The sequence below is a fragment of the Plecotus auritus genome (genome assembly GCF_963455305.1).
Source record: "Plecotus auritus genome assembly, chromosome: 8".
NCBI lineage: Eukaryota > Metazoa > Chordata > Mammalia > Chiroptera > Vespertilionidae > Plecotus > Plecotus auritus.
This window is the reverse complement of record NC_137782.1, coordinates 10,848,047-10,864,193: the sequence shown is the minus strand read 5'-3', so window position 1 is coordinate 10,864,193 and position 16,147 is coordinate 10,848,047. Positions and strand designations below refer to the sequence as shown.

At 48.4% G+C, this 16,147-nt stretch overlaps 1 protein-coding gene across 2 annotated transcripts in view; it reads right to left on the bottom strand.

The window, feature by feature from the left end:
- Window positions 1–16,147, bottom strand: part of MYO5B (myosin VB) — a 223,144-nt gene that overhangs the window by 103,666 nt on the left and 103,331 nt on the right. For both annotated transcript variants that reach the window (XM_080684268.1, XM_080684267.1), the window contains exons 3-4: window positions 15,721–15,892; window positions 13,804–13,948 (exon numbers count right to left, since the gene is read on the bottom strand). In XM_080684268.1, the coding sequence (XP_080540394.1) occupies window positions 13,804–13,948; window positions 15,721–15,892 (317 nt within the window). The remainder of the gene's footprint in view (window positions 1–13,803; window positions 13,949–15,720; window positions 15,893–16,147) is intronic.

The window sequence follows — 16,147 nt, the reverse complement described above, 5'->3', positions numbered from 1 at the left end:
ATGGGAAAAGAAATCTCTGCTCTGGGTGGCTGAGCTAGAGTTCATTCACATGAACTCTAATCATGACAGGTCAGTATGGGCAATGACATAAGGAATAAAACCCCAGGGGCCCAGTGACCCAGTGGGGAAGCAGAACAAACCAGAGTGGGAATACAGGGGGCGGAAAAGCGGGTTTATAGTGTGAGTACGCAAAACACAACTTATTCTTGTACTATTATTCATTAATTATAGTATTATTTTCCATAGGAACAATTATAAAGCTACTTTTACCCCACCCTCTACATTGATCCTCAATATCCTAAATAAAGATTGGTACTAGAAATTTAAACTAAATTCAGCTAGATTCTGACTAGTTCCTACACCTATATTCATCTGTTCTCAATACCCTCTCAGCAAACGTGAGGTGGGAGGCACAGCTATTCTTAGCTGGCAAGGGTGACTCATCGGACAAGTTGCTGGGTGCGAGGGCTTCCCCTGCTCTTTCTCGCTCTGCTCCTAGGTGTAGAGCACTTTCTAAAAAGACATCCCATCATTCTAAGTACTCTTGGTATTGCTTTTCTCAAGAAGTTAATTCCCCTTTTAACTAAAAAGGACATCTTTTTTAAAGCAGGCTATCGATCCTGCAGCATTTTGTTCTCTGGTTCTGGGAATTGAGAGGACTGAATTAATTTGTCATCTTTTGGCCGCACGTGCCCCTCCTCTGGCTCCCCACACCATCAATCCCTAACGGGGCGGGAGCCAGGCAGGCTCAGAAAGCATTTGCTTTTGAATGCGCCCACAGCGGTCCTACGGGAGGCAGATGCAGGCTCTCTCCAGGACGGGCCGCTAGCCCCAGGCTTCCTCACAGAAGCGGGCCTCGCTTCCCAAGGCCCTGCTCTTAGCAAAGACCAGGTGCATTTCCTGGGTCCCACGGTGGTTTCAGGGAGTTCTCTCTCTGCCTCACACAGGCAGCATCTGGGAGTGAATACCTATCGGTACCTGGCCCCATCGGATGAACTCAGCCCCTGCAGGGAGCCTGGACGTGGGCAGCCGGGGTTGAGAATCATCTACTGACACCGAAGGAACTCCCCCTTCTAAACACGCTTTCAACTTCTGGGACTTCTTCCCTTGCTCAAAACCTCTCTCTGCTCCTCACTGCACCTGGGATGTCAGGAGCAAGCAGGCAGAGCGCCAAGGCTGGAGAGACCGCGAAGGCTTGTGACGTAGACTTCCTGTGAGCACAGGGTCTGAACCCCAGAAATCCCACGTAATCACCCATCTCAAGTTTCCCAAACTCGAGTCCAGCGACTTGCTCCTTTCCAACTCACTGTAGAGCTTTTAAAAACATAGACGATTGGGTTTCACCCTCGAGGTTCTGATGCAGTCAAGTCGGGGTGGGACCGGGAGGTGTCTCTCAGTGACTCCCGTGCAGAGCCATTTCGGGGCACCTCTGCTTACTCCACCCATGGGCAGGGCCAGACCCAGTCATGCACTGGATTCAATTCTTTTCTTAAAAAATATTTTTTATTGATTTCAGAGAGGAATGGAGAGGGAGAGAGAGACAGAAACATCAATGATGAGTGAGAATTACTGATCGGCTGCCCCCCTGTATCCCCTGCATGCCCCCTACTGGGGACCAAGCCCACAACCCGGGCATGTGCCCTGACCAGGACTCAACCACTGAGCCACGCCAGACGGGCTGGATTCAATCCTAACTCTTTGTCTTCATGACCAACAACCTTCACAGAGCTCTCTTCTTTTCCTTTAAGCCCAAAGCTGTCCACTGTTGCACACCTATGTCTTAGCCCAATGGACGGCAAACTCATTCGTCAACAGAGCCAAATATCAACAGTACAACGACTGAAATTTCTTTGGAGAGCCACATTTTTTAAACTTAAACTTCATCTAACGCCACTTCTTCAAAATAGACTCGCCCAGGCCGTGGTATTTTGTGGAAGAGCCACACTCAAGGGGCCAAAGAGCCGCATGTGGCTCGCGAGCCGCAGTTTGCCGACCACTGTCCTAGTATAAAAGTAGTGCCCGTGAGTCTGTCCAGGAAGATGACACTGACGGAGGACAATGGCCGGCTCTTCTGATTGTGTCTCTTGTGATGGGGTGGGATGCACTGAGCCAGCCGCCTCTCCCATCTTCTCCCCATCACAGCACATGGGCGGGAGCCAGCAGGAGGCTGGGCCACCGCTTTTCCTCAGTGGAACAGGAACAAGTCCACAAAGACTATTTCTTCTGTGGCTTCAGACTCTGCCCTGGACACTAACCTCGTCACCTCTTTTGAACATGCACCCCCATCCGTAAGGAAAACTGAGCATGCTCCCTGAAATGTATATTTATAAATCACTCTTCCTGCCACTGTACGTATAGGGTGTCCCCCAAAAATGTACACACACTTTGAGCAATTATAAAGGCAGGGTTTGTATTTCAACTGCGTTTTCAAACTTCCAGGAGCATTTTAGGATGAGTTTCCTTTGTTCAAAGCTTAGTCTGGCTGGGAGGAAGGAAACATCGATGGAGCTACCGGTTGTTAAAGTGTATGTACACGTTTTGGGGACACCATGGACTGTGCACATTATAATAGACTAGAGGCCCAATGCACGAAGATTCGTGCAAGAATGGGCCTTCCTTCCCCTGGCTGCCGGCACCGCCTTTGCTCCAGCCCGGAGCTGCCTTTCTGCCTTCCCATGGTGCCCAGAGGCCCGGAGCATCTGGGGCGGTGTGGAAGTGTCCTGCCCCCAGCCGCTCAGCACCTGCATATGCAAATTAACCTTCCATCTTTGTTGGGTTAATTTGCATACTCCTGATTGGCTGATGGGTGTCGCAAAGGTATGGTCAATTTGCATCTTACTCTTTTATTAGTGTAGATACACAAACATTACTGTACATCGTAAAAGTACATGAAAAAAATAAAGTCCTACTCTTTTCCCCCATACGCCAATGAACCGTTTTCCCCAAACTGACGTATCCCAGCGGTTTGAAGACCGCTGCTCTCACCAGCTGGTTCTCCACCGCGGGCACCAGATGCGAGCAGGCCTCCCTCTGCCTGCTGGTGAGAAAACGCTTCCTGGCCTCCCCGCCACGCTCGGCTGGTGGTTGCTGGCAGGCTGTCTTTCCAGCAGCTGGCAGGAAAACAAGCGAGCTGCTGTTTGGTTCCTGCCATGCATGCACCGCCTTCCCTCTGCCTCAGCTTACAGACGGCATCCCCCACCGGGCGGCGCCCGCTTCTCACGCCTTTCTCGGGGCGCGCGCTCACTCCGTGTGCAGAACTGAAGGTTGGCCGTTTCTGCATCGGACAATGAGTGATTTTAAACCTCCGCCCTGACCGGTGTGGCTCAGTGGATAGAGCGTCGGCCTGCAGACTGAAGGGTCCTGGGTTCAATTCCCGGTCAAGGGCATGTACCTTGGTTGCAGGCACATCCCCAGTAGGGTGTGTGCAGGAGGCAGCTGATTGATGTTTCTCTCTCATCAATGTTTCTAACTCTCTATCCCTCTCTCTTCCTCTCTGAAATCAATAAAAATATATTTAAAAATGAAAATAATAATAATAAAATAAACATCATACAGTTGATGCCATGTTCCTTCCAGATAGACTGGCAACCATCTATAACCCTCTATAATTCTCATTTCAAACACAGACCGTAAAACAGCCCAAAGGAACTTGCTAACCGCGGGAAACTGCCTTCCTTACACATTCACTTGCCCCTGGACTGTCCTCGGAGGGTGGCCTGGAAAGGGAACCCCACTCCGTTTTGGGTTCTTCTTCCAGCACATCTTTCCTTGGGACCCTGTGAAATCCGTGACAAATATCCACCTATGACTTACCATCAGTATTACAACTCCCACCACCACTGTACCAGACATTTAACTGAACAGCTACTCTGTGCCAGTCCTCATCCTAAGCATTCTTCATTCATCAGCTCACTGAATTCTAACCATCTTACGAGTCAGACTGGATCTGCCCCCATTTCACAGATGCAGAAGCTGGTGCAGAGTGGGGTTGACCTCAGGAACTTGCCAAGGTCACGGAGCCATGTCCTGAGAACCCAGACCGTCCTGCCCTGGGCACCAAGCCACCCCATCTCCTTGCATCTTCCTTCCCCACTAAACTCAGGCACCATGTCGGACCACTCACAGCCTCTCTGCCTCCCAGGGTCTAAATATAAAAACACGCAGTTAAAACAGGAAGCGTGGCTAACGTGGCGTGAAAGGCACGACTCCGATGTAACTAGAAATGCCAGCTCACCCTGCCAGGCTCACATTTTATTAGCTTTTTCCACTGAAAATTACTTCGGACACATTGAAAACGAAACCTTACTCACGTGTCACCATCACTATGAATTCCAAACGAAACCCACGTGGGTGACAAGGCTGCCTTTGACATCAGCACAAGGCTGTGTACGCAGAACGGCGGGCGGGCCCCGGGGCACTGCCCAGCGCGGGCTCTCCGCCTGGCGCCTCACGCACTTGACCCTGTTTATTTCTTACCACAACCGGAGGAGGGAAGGGCATCCTCTTGTTCATTCAAGGAGATGGAGGTGTCTTTTTTTTTTAATTTCTTTATTGATTAAGGTGTTACATATGTGTCCTTATTCCCCCATTACTCCCCCATCCCCCCCCACTCATGCCCTCACCCCCCTGGTGTCTGTGTCCATTGGTTAGGCTTATACGCATGCATACAAGTCCTTTGGTTGATCTCTCCCCTTTACCCCCACCCTCCCCTACCGTCCCTCTGAGGTTTGATGGTCTGATCGATGCATCTCTGTCTCTGGATCTGTTTTTGTTCATCAGTTTATGTTGTTCATTATAGCCCATAAATGAGTGAGATCATGTGATATTTGTCTTTCTCTGACTGGCTTATTTCACTTAGCATAATGCTCTCCAGTTCCATCCATGCTGTGGCAAATGGTAAGAACTCCTTCTTTTTTACCGCAGCGTAGTATTCCATTGTGTGGATGTATGGAGGTGTCTTAAGTGAGAGAACTTGACCAGGGGAAGGAAGCGGTGGGCTGGGGTCTGTGCAGGCCACCTCCTCAGAATGGGCACCCCGAAAACCATGCTGACCAGGCCAGTGTGCACAGGTCTAACAAGGTTGCATGATACAGACAAGTGCCTGACTACGTTTTTAGTTCTATCAGGTTAGGTAAGTTATTAGCACCTGGGGAGAGAACTGTGCTCGCCTGTTACCAACATCCACCCACACGAACACTTCTTAATGGATAAGACAGGCACCCTTTGGTTAAATTTGCACAAGTAACAGATTTGTTAAAGGTGCACACTGCATCAACCAGGGCACCGGAGACATCAGATACAAAAATCAGGGTTCAAAAAGATACACTTGCTGCCCTGATGGAACACAGAGACTAAAGGTGAGATTTAACACCGATACTTGTTAGCCCCGCTCAGCACGTAAAAAAATCAATGGCGTAAGCGCAGAAGGAGGGCGATACATCTTAAAGCAGCTCGAATTTACAGTGACAGAAAGCAGATCAGCGGTTACCTGGTGTGGGGCAGGGAGGTTGGGGGGTGGATTACAAAGAAACGGGGAAACTTGGGGGCATTCATGAAATGTTCACTATCTGCACTGTGCGGGGGTTTCACAGGTGTGTACCTATGTCCAAGTGTGTCCAATTATATGTGCCCTCTAATGCGTGTAAGTGCAGTTTAAACATGCACAGTTGATTGCTGGTATATTAAACCTCATTAAAGTTGTAATAGATAGTTCTTGTGCATATGTGGGTGGGGGTGAGGGGAGGAGAAATGTAACAGCTTGCAAACTTGGTAAAAGTCAACAATATGAAATGACTGCCAGGAATCAATGCAATTTCAGGCTCTTCTCACAGAAGTCCTGCATGAGAAAGTAACTCTTCACCTCACCTGGCAGACCTACGTTCAGAGACCCCCGAAATCAGAGAGACCAGCTGTGTCCCAGTGTGACCGCATGGGCCAGGTCTGCAAACCCCCCTCAGAAGGAAGGGCAGCCAGGATGCTGAGCCCAGCGCTGGGGAGAGGAGGACACAGGCCAGCGAGGCCCCGTGTGTGAGAAGACGCCCGGGTTCCGTACGGCTGTGCGGGACGGGGTGCAGACCCGCGGGTGAAAGCAAACGGAGACCTCGCGGAGCGCCGTGTAACAGAGAAGTCCCCGACTATGGAAGCGGCTAAAAAGGGGACCCATTTGCAAGACAGTTACCTGTCCTAGGGATGGTCAGGCAGTCCCCAAAGGGCACTGTCTCCCCGCATTCTTCCGGCGCACCCCATGTCTACCAGGTGACTGCAGGCTTCCTCCTTCCTAACCGTCTGCGACTCCCCAGGTACAAGAGAGTCACTGTGGATGAACTGAAGTCTCCTTCATCCCCGTGACTGTGATGTGGGACGTCACACCGCGCTGGGTGCACTGCAGAGAAGCAATCCTTAGCAACATTCACAACCTCAGCAGTGTCAGCGAGGTCAGACCAAGGCCATGGTCCAGGCCTATGCCTTTCTGACCTCACCGTTTTAAAAGATGACAACATATTCGTACCAGTGTCTTCTAATATAGGGATGCCATGAGTGACATTCCCTGCACAACTGAACAACTTTCCCCTACCCTCAGAAAATTAAAAGACGAACCTAGAATTTTAGCCCTGGACAGTGTGGCTCAGTGGATAGAGTGCCAGCCTTCGACCAAAGGGTCAAATGTTTGATTCCCGGTCAGGGGTGCATACCTGGGTTGTGGGTTTGATCCCTGGCCCTGGTTGGGGTGTGTGTCAGAGGCAACCAATCAATGTGTTTCTCTCACATGGATGTTTCTCTCTCTCTCTCTCTCTCTCTCTCTCTCTCTCTCTCTCTCTCTCTCTCTCTCTTTCCCTCCCTTCTGTTCTAAGAATCAATGAAAAATATAACCTCAGGTGAGAATTAACCAAAAAAAAAAAAAAATACCACACCAAAAACACAAAACTAGAATTTTAAACATAATAGATAGAAATATAGAGAATGCTCTATTAAGGATCTAAGACAGTGGTTCTCAACCTTTCTAATGCCGCGACCCTTTAATACAGCTCCTCATGTTGTGGTGACCCCCATCCATAAAATTATTTTCGTTGCTACTTCATAACTGTAATTTTGCTACTGTTATGAATCGTAATGTAAATATCTGTGTTTTCCGATGGTCTTAGGCGACCCTGCTAGCGGTTCTCAACCTGTGGGTCGCGACTAAGACCGTCGGAAAACACAGATATTTACATTATGATTCATTAACAGTAGCAAAATTTTCCTTTTTTGAGCTGTTATTTTTCTTGAAAGAGAGTGGGGATGCTGCAAAGCAAATGTGTTTACTCAGGCAGTCAAGGTAATTGAACACACACATTTCCATCTGGCTCTGCTGTGCTGCAAAGCTGTGACTAATAGTGGAAGATGGGGCTGTGGTTGCCTGGGAAACGGGGGAGGGGCAAGCAGCTAGGCACACCTGTGGCAATGGGTGGCAGGTGACAGAAAGACGTGTGTGGGTGGCTGTTCCTGGAATGGGGAGGAGCTACCTGAGGGAAAGCCGGTGGGGAGGGGGTGTAATCCATGAACCCTGGTTGGGTCCCCACAAGTGTGTAGTTTGGAGAGAATTTGAAGGCCTTCCAGGGAGCAGTATGGAAATGAGATTCACAGTGAAAAAGGGACTCCCCAAAACACTAGAAGCATTTCACTTGCATAAATAGGAGGAAGAGAGTCTGAGGATGAGGGAATGAGTGGAAGAGAGAGGCTGGCCTCTGTTGCCATTGACAACCCGAATGCCAGCTTGGAGAACTGTTTGAATCCTTAAGTCTCTAGCCTCACCTGTAGGGTGGGGATAACCAACCTCACCTGGTGGTTTTAAAAACTAAATGCACTAATGTGCTGAGCCTTTCTACTCTTCCTGGAATGCCAACCAGGTGCCCCGGGGTAGCGTGCTGGTGACACAGACACAGAACATCCCACGCGCCACATGGCCTCACACGTGGTCCCTCATTCCCTCTCATTCATTACACAGACCTTGTCTACAACGGACGAGTTATTTCCTCAAGCATCTAAGCTTCTCCTGAGATGTCCTCATCCTGTAGACGGTACAGGAATGTGGAGAAGGAAAAGCTCGCTATAAAACAGGGCCCATCAGAGGAAGAGTGTTCTTGGCGCATCCCTGTGTCTTTATCTAACAAGCTCTAAGGTGTTTCCGTTTCTCGGGCCAGCGTTTCCCAGCGAGTGCTGCAGGGAACATTCACCCCTGGAGATGATCCCTGGACACAGTTTGTGTCTAAATATGATCTGCAAACCCGTACCATGCACCCGCTCCTTGGAGACTCAGCACGTCAACATGCCTGCTCGGAGAGGCCCTGCCTTAAGGGAGATGTTTCATTTGATTAACCCAGGGTTTCCTGAACTTGTTTGACCATCTTTGTACCTGTTAACAGAACACTCTTCTCTCCCAGAGTTCACCCCACCCTTCACAGGCCTCCCCAGTCTGGCCACCAGGTCTGTCACTGCACGTCCAGGACTCTCCTGCAGACCCGCTCCCCACGGAGTTAAGCCCCACTGGGTGCTGCTCCCTGACCATGCCCTTCTGGGTATAATAGCTTCCTTGGGCTCTAATGCACAGAACACACACTTCGCCCATTTTTAAAGCATGCGATTCAAAGGGTGTTCACGCATTTGCAGAGCTGTGCAGCCATCACCACAATCAGTTTTAGAACATTTTCATCATCCCCTTCCCTCCAAAAAAAAAAATATCCATAAGCGATCACCCCCCACTTCCCCTCAAACCTCTAGCCCTAGGCAGGCACTAATCCACCTTCTGTCTGCGTAGATTTGCTTGTTCTGGACATTTCATATCAATGGAATCTTACCAGACAGGAGGTGGGCAAAGGTAGGCTTAGAGTGGTAATACTGTACAAACAAATACTACACAAATGAAAAAACAATACCAAGAATAAACTGTGTTTGGGGTACTCCCAACTGTAACCCTACTTTTGCCCATACCTGTAACTGTTCTTTTGTGTCTGTTTCTTTCACTGAGCAAAACGTTTCCAAGGTGCATCCATGTGGTAGCATGCATCAGCACTGTGTTCCTTTTTTATAGCCAAATAATATTCCACTGTATGAGCATACCATATGTCGTTTATCCATTCAACAATTGATGGATATTTAGATTGTTTTCACCTTTTAGTTACTGTGACTAATGGTGCTATGAGTATCTGTGAATAAATTTTTGCCCGAACTTACGTTTTCATTTCTCTTAGGTACCTATTTAAGAGTGGAATCGCTGGGTCGTGTGGTGGCTCTATGTCTAACCTTTTGAAGAACGGCCAGGCTATTTTACAAAGCAGCTGCACCACTTTATATTCCCACGAGCCACTGTGTGAGGTTTCGGATGCCTCCGCATCCTTGCCAGCACTTGTTTTTATCTCTTTTCCGTTACGGACATCCCAGTGAACATAAAGCAGAATGGCCATGCCTTCTGATCCCGATGCGAGGGGTCATGATCGCTATCCCCCCTATGCCTTCTTCTCCCTCTATGCATCTTACCAATTCACCAAGATCCAACTTAACTCCTACAGTTTTCTTGGACCATCTCGGACAGTCACGTCTCCAAACTCAATTCACATGACCCCGGGCCTGGCTGCTATGTACAATCCCTGCAGGCCCAGGTTTTGGGCCTACTTAAGTTTTCTCTCTCCAGCCGGACTGCGAGCTCCTTAAGACATGGGAGGGGTCTTACGTTTCTCAGTGTTCATTCAGTAAGGCGCCTACGAGGTGACTGATACTTCCCAAGCGTTCACTGGTAGAAGTTAATGTAGGAGCCAAGGCTGGAGGTAGGGCAGGAAAAAATGAGGGAGAGAGCATTTCGGATCTCAGACTGGGAGGGAGGAGCAGAGTCCAGAGCCAAGCAGAGGAGGTCAGTCTCCTGTCTCACAAGGAACTACAGGTTCTTATGCAAAGGACAGATTCACGGATTTGATGTTTCATTCTTCTTCACTATGGATATCATTTTTTCTCATCTAGACTTGGTGAGTTCAACAGGGATATGGACAGTGAGCACATCCTCCTATTACATGCCCTCCTATGACATGCCCTCTTCCTTGCCTCCAGCACAGCGGGACCTGTGTGAACTCTCAGGATGGGGAGGAAGGCCTGTATCCCCTTAAGCTCCAGAGTCCCCGCCCCTACCCCCCCCCACCCCCCGCCCTCCGCAACCACTCACCCACATTCAGCCTCAAGGGATGGAGAGTCCCCTGTGAGCATATCGAGAAAGATAATCCAGTCCCCAGTGAATCAAGAGAAAGAACTGCTGAGTCCAAGGCCAATTGAGTCATAGCCTCCAAAGACAGGAAATCATTAGCTTTCTTTTCTCACACCCAGCTGTTCCAGAGGCTCAGATTCAAAGTGCGCTGTGCTGGGCTGTGGCTACTCAAATCACTTAATTATTTCAATAACTACTGATGAGTCAGGAAGAGCACAACACGCAGTCGGCAAGTGCTGCTGAAGGAATGTGGCCTAGTATTCGACATTGACAGAGAAGGCCCAGGCTGGAAAGGCAGCATGAACTTTCCCTGCATCTGAGTGGTGGTCTCCTCTTTCTTTGCACAGCAAGGATTCTCCTAACCCAGTGGTCGGCAAACTGCGGCTCGCGAGCCACATGCGGCTCTTTGGCCCCTTGAGTGTGGCTCTTGCACAAAATACCACGGCCTGGGCGAGTCTATTTTGAAGAAGTGGCGTTAGAAGAAGTTTAAGTTTAAAAAATTTGGCTCTCAAAAGAAATTCCAATCGTTGTAATGTTGATATTTGGCTTTGTTGACGAATGAGTTTGCCGACCACTGTCCTAACCTAAGGCATCTCTCAGATCAATAACAGAAGCCCTGAGCTGCTGACAACAGAACATTCAAAAATAGCTCTCTCCTGTGGCCGCCTGTGCTGGCCTTACACTTCCAATGCACATTCGTGAGCAAAAACTGCTCAAGAATTTCAGCAAAATTACTTGGCTACACCCTGGGACTCAGCAGGTAAAATGTGTATAAACTTTAAAACCTTAAAGAAAACCCATAAGGAGCAAATCCTGTTCCAACTTTAACATTCAAACCCCTTAATCATCAATGCATTTCCCTAAGCAGGACCGGTTCACCACCACCCTGGATGCCAACGCCCCCTTCCTTCTAATGGGTGTGAAGAAGGACCCAAAAAAAGTGAAGTAGCCTACGTGTAGGGTAACCATGGCCCCAGCTTCAGGCATGGAAGGGAAGAATGGGGTCATCTAGGCAAGAGGACCTATAATGTTAATAAAGCTGGAGGCAAAGAGGTTCTCAAAGCTATAGGGGCATCTCAAGAAGTCTTTGATTAAGAAAGGCAACTTCAGCCCTGACTGGTTTGGCTCAGTAGATGGAGTGTCGGCCTGCGGACTGAGGGGTCCCGGGTTCGATTCCAGTCAAGGGCATGTACCTGGGTTGCGGGCACATCCCCAGTGGGGGGCGTGCAGGAGGCAGCTGATCAATGTCTCTCCCTCATCGATGTTTCTAGCTTTCTATCCCTCTCTCTTCCTCTCTGTAAAAAATCAATAAAATATATTTAAAAAGAAAAAAAGAAGAAAGGCAACTTCTGATACATCTAAGGGCAACTGGTTAAGAAATGCGAATGGGATGAAAAGCAATCAAATATCAGTAGCATCCATGAGAGGACAAGTATGAGAGAGCTGCCAGAGCATTAACATGGTAGGAAGTCATGAGAACCAAGCCACACTCGCCTTCAGTTTCAGATAAAAAACCATCCCGTAAAGGAGGGAAGAGAGTTGTCTTCACAAGAAGCAAATGAAGACTCAGCTTAAGTGATTCTCCCAAGGCACAGAAGCCCGTCCAGACCCCAGGTCTCCCTCCGCTGTGCCATACACTTGACCTCCAACAGTAAAACACGAGTGGGCTACAACACACTCTAACTCATTCTTCTCTCTGCAGGATGTGACCTTGAACCAACCGTTCAGTTAGGAGGTGTGCATCAGTAGGTTACAACAAGCTAAGTGACTCCTAGTCAAGCCCTGATAGCACATTAATATACTTCTCATGGTATTCAAGAGGCCAACAGTTGCAACCATTTTAGCTCCACAGTCTCTTACCACATTTTGGAGAAATGAAATGGTTACAGTTCATTGTATTTATTAAGTTGTTTAGTTCCCTAATCACAGCTTATTTTATATATGGTCACTGTATGACTATAATAAAGCCAACTTTTTATATACTAATCTTCACAGTCAGCAGTAAAAGATTATAAATCAGTAAGAAAGCCTATAAAACAATTTCCCCTCATGGGAATTTTCAATTGGATGAAAATTATCCTTGAAAACTCACTGAATAAACAGACCACCTTAAATGGGATTCTCCTGTCACTCCTCTCCCTAAATTAGTCTAGGCCAGTGGTCGGCAAACTCATTAGTCAACAGAGCCAAATATCAACAGTACAACGATTGGAATTTCTTTTGAGAGCCAAATTTTTTAAACTTAAACTTCTTCTAATGCCACTTCTTCAAAATAGACTTGCCCAGGCCGTGGTATTTTGTGGAAGAGCCACACTCAATGGGCCAAAGAGCCGCATGTGGCTCGCGAGTGGCAGTTTGCCGACCACGGGCCTAGGCGAACCCCCAGCTCCCTCCCAAGAACTTTTCTACAAATGCTGCTGGCTCCATAGGTATTCTCCCAAGGTGGAAAGGAAGACTTGGCTGAAAGGATACAGCATTTTAGTGTTAACTAGAATATGCATTTCCACTGAAACTTTGATAAAACTGTCTTTCCCTACATTATGCCCGAAGAGTTCAAAGACCAACACTGTGATAGTGAATTTTGTGTGTCAATTTGGCTAGGACATGGTGCCCAGGCATTTGGTCAAACAGTAGTCCAGATACTGCTGAGAAGGGATTTTTTAGGTGAGATTAACATTTAAATCAGTAGACTTTGAGTAAAGTGGATTACCCTCCATAATGTGGGTGAGCCTCATTCAATCAGCTGAAGGTCATATGAGAAAAAATTTTACCTCTTCCAAAGAGAGAACTCTGCTAGTAGATTGCCTTCCGTCTTAACATGCAACATCAACTCTTTTCTCTTACCTGCAATCCGTGAGCCAATTCCTTGAAATAAAAATCCTCCATCTCTCTCTCTCTCTCTCTCTCTCTCTCTCTCTCTCTCTCTCTCTCTCTGTCTCCACACACACACACACACTTCACATTGGTTCTGTTTCCCTAGAGAACCCTAATACAACCACCTAGCCCATCTTCTGAGGAAATAACCTGTACCTATCCTTCAAAGACAGGGAGGGAAAAAGAGCAAAAGTGAGATCTACTAAATGGCTAAACAGAACTCCACTTCCAGGTGAAAAACCCGAAACCACTATGCATGACTATTAATTTGAAATTTCTATTTCAGCCCCAAATGCTTGTCATCTCAAGAATTTGCCAAAGAGTCCTGGTTCCTTCAAGAGAGAGGCCTCGGTGAGATCTGTAAAGGGAATGGTGATGCTATAACATGGACTGATCACACCAGGAGGGGAGGAGAGAGGGCCAAAGGGAAGTCAAAGAGACGAAATGCCAGACATTTACTGCATTGCTCAAACAGTGAGATCAGTCTCAGGAGCCACCGCTCTCCGAGCCGACATTCAGGCTCACAGGGATCCAATGAAGAGATGAGGAGATGTGGTGAGAAGTAGGACCTGGGCTGGTTTTGTTTCGAAGATGTTCCCTCAGTTCTGGAACCACCATTCCCACCCTTGAGCTAAAGCAGCAAAGTCTGCCCCCACCTCCCCAGCGACCCAGGAAGACTTCTGGGCTGAGGTGGCTCTTACCTGGCCATCTGCTTGTAGGCTTCTTCTGCCACAGCAAAGATGTGGGGGTCCATGTCACCCATGTTTTGGCCGCTGTAGGCATAGATGACATCTTGTCCATAGATTGGCAGCTGCTCGTAAGGATTAATGGCAACAAGCACAATACCTGCAAGCAGGCAGCGCGATCAGATTCTGGAGCACAAGGGCCCCCAGCACCCGCTAAGGAAGGCCCCAGCTCACATCCGCCGACTCTCCAGGATGCGTGGGTAACAGAATGGGTCCTAACCAGTCACTCGACTAAGTCAAGGCGTATCTGTGTATTTACCAGGCCTTGGCTAGCAGAGCTGTATAAAACCCTCTCATGGGGTATTCAGCTCAGATGTGATATGATACTCTGAGGTCACACATTTTCCTCCAATGTCTCCGCTCCCTCCAGGGCAGAAATGAGTGCTGCTTACTGAGTGGAATTCTGTGCTGCACCAGCCAGCCACTCTGCACAGCTGAAGCATCTGGACAGATACGTACAGACGCCAGGACCCCTCTGAGAGGAAATGCTTTTAAAAAATGAAGCTGAGCCCTGGCTGGTTTGGCTCAGTGGGTAGAGAGTTAGCCTGCGGACTGAAGGATCCCAGGTTCGATTCTGGTCAAGGGCACATGCCAAGGTTGTAGGGGGCGTGCAGGAGGCAGCCAATCAATGATTCTCTCTCATCACTGACATTTCTATCTCCCTCTCCCTTCCTCTCTGAAAGCAATAAAAATATATTTTTTTAAAAAGTGAAGCTGATCTAAGAACTTATATGCATATGTCCATAGCCCATGGACACAAACAATAGTGTAGCAAAGGCCTGGGGTGGGGCAGGGGCTGGGTGGAGGGGGAAAAAGGGGGACATCTGTAATACTGTCAATAATTTAAATAATAAAAAATAAAAAGTGAAGCTGATGGTCATTTGTCATGTTCTCCTAAAAGGGGAGATTTTTTAAATCTTGTTAATAAGAACACTTATGGAAGGTTCTAGTAACTGATGGTTCCTTTCAAATAAAGTCCCACTTGCAATTCGGATGAGGGAGCTTTTGCAGAACCACCTCACGAGTGCCGAAATAAACCTGCTATTCGCCACTTCTGAAAGCGGGCAGGAGAGCTCACTCTAACTCAGTAGGCAGGGACTGATTCCAGACCAGCGTGGAAGACCACGGAGAGCAGGTCCCTCGTGCCCTGCAGCCCCCCCCCCCCGCCCCACCCCCATGCCTCCCCGAGATCACAGACACCAGGCTCTGAGGCACAACCCAGACATCCCCACGAGGCAGCTCTCAGCCTGATGCCTCAGCCTCCTCAAATAAAACGTCTGTCCCTCCAGCAACAGCTTACAGGGCTCCTGTCTCCACCACACCACTGAACAATACTCTGCAAAGAGGAACCAACATTTAAAATGTGGGAAGCTGAGAAATTTCCAGAAAAATGTGAGAGAATTCCAGGGCTTTTAGGTGGAAGCATTTGTCATGGCTTCTGCTCATGAACTTACAAATGTTCGTCATGTACCATGTTTGTGCCTGGGCCAGCAAGAGGGTCAGAGAAAAAGGCGGCCCTTTCACCAAAAAATAAGCCAGGTATAGACGGGAGTGCGCTCGGTGGTGAGAGACGCTCGAGCCAGGACAATGTTCTCCTAAGACTCCAGGCTGTGCCCAAGCCAGTCAAGCCACACAGTGTGGGCCCTTCTCGCTGGGAGAGCTGGGGTTCACCCCAGTCACCCCTCAGAGAAGTAGGGCAGCCTAACGAAGCCCCATCCACTGCCTGCAAACCTTCGCAGGGTCTCAGATGAGAGGTGCTTATTATACAAATGAGAGTGAAAGTAGGATTCTTCACCACTGGAGTTTCACACGGAAAATCTAAAGGTTGTAAGCACTTTCAAAGGCATGCACCCAAGAGACACCCCCACTTACCACAGTACGTGTAGATATGGTTGGACTCCAGGAAACGGACCTTTAAGTTATGCAAAACGGCAGGCTCGTGGAGATAGCTGAGGGCAGTGAGGTCATTTTCTCCCACCAAGATATCTGGGTTCCGCAGAAAGGGCAGCTGCTTGCTTTGGGTATCGATGGGGTATTCCCGAATCTAAATGTAAGGAACAGACGCAAAAAGGCAGGGTGATGAAGCAAGCAGCCTGCGTTCAATTCCTGTCTTGTTGGCTGGGACTACTATCCTAGCGCAATCACAAGTGAAGATAAAGAACATGTTTTAAAGAAAGGCACACTGAACAAAATGCCTGTGTTGGACAAGACACCAGCCCAGGTGCAAACTCTGCTGATGACATAATCCCAGGTCTCAGGTAAAAGACCGAATGACACGAGGAATTCAGGAAGCACAACT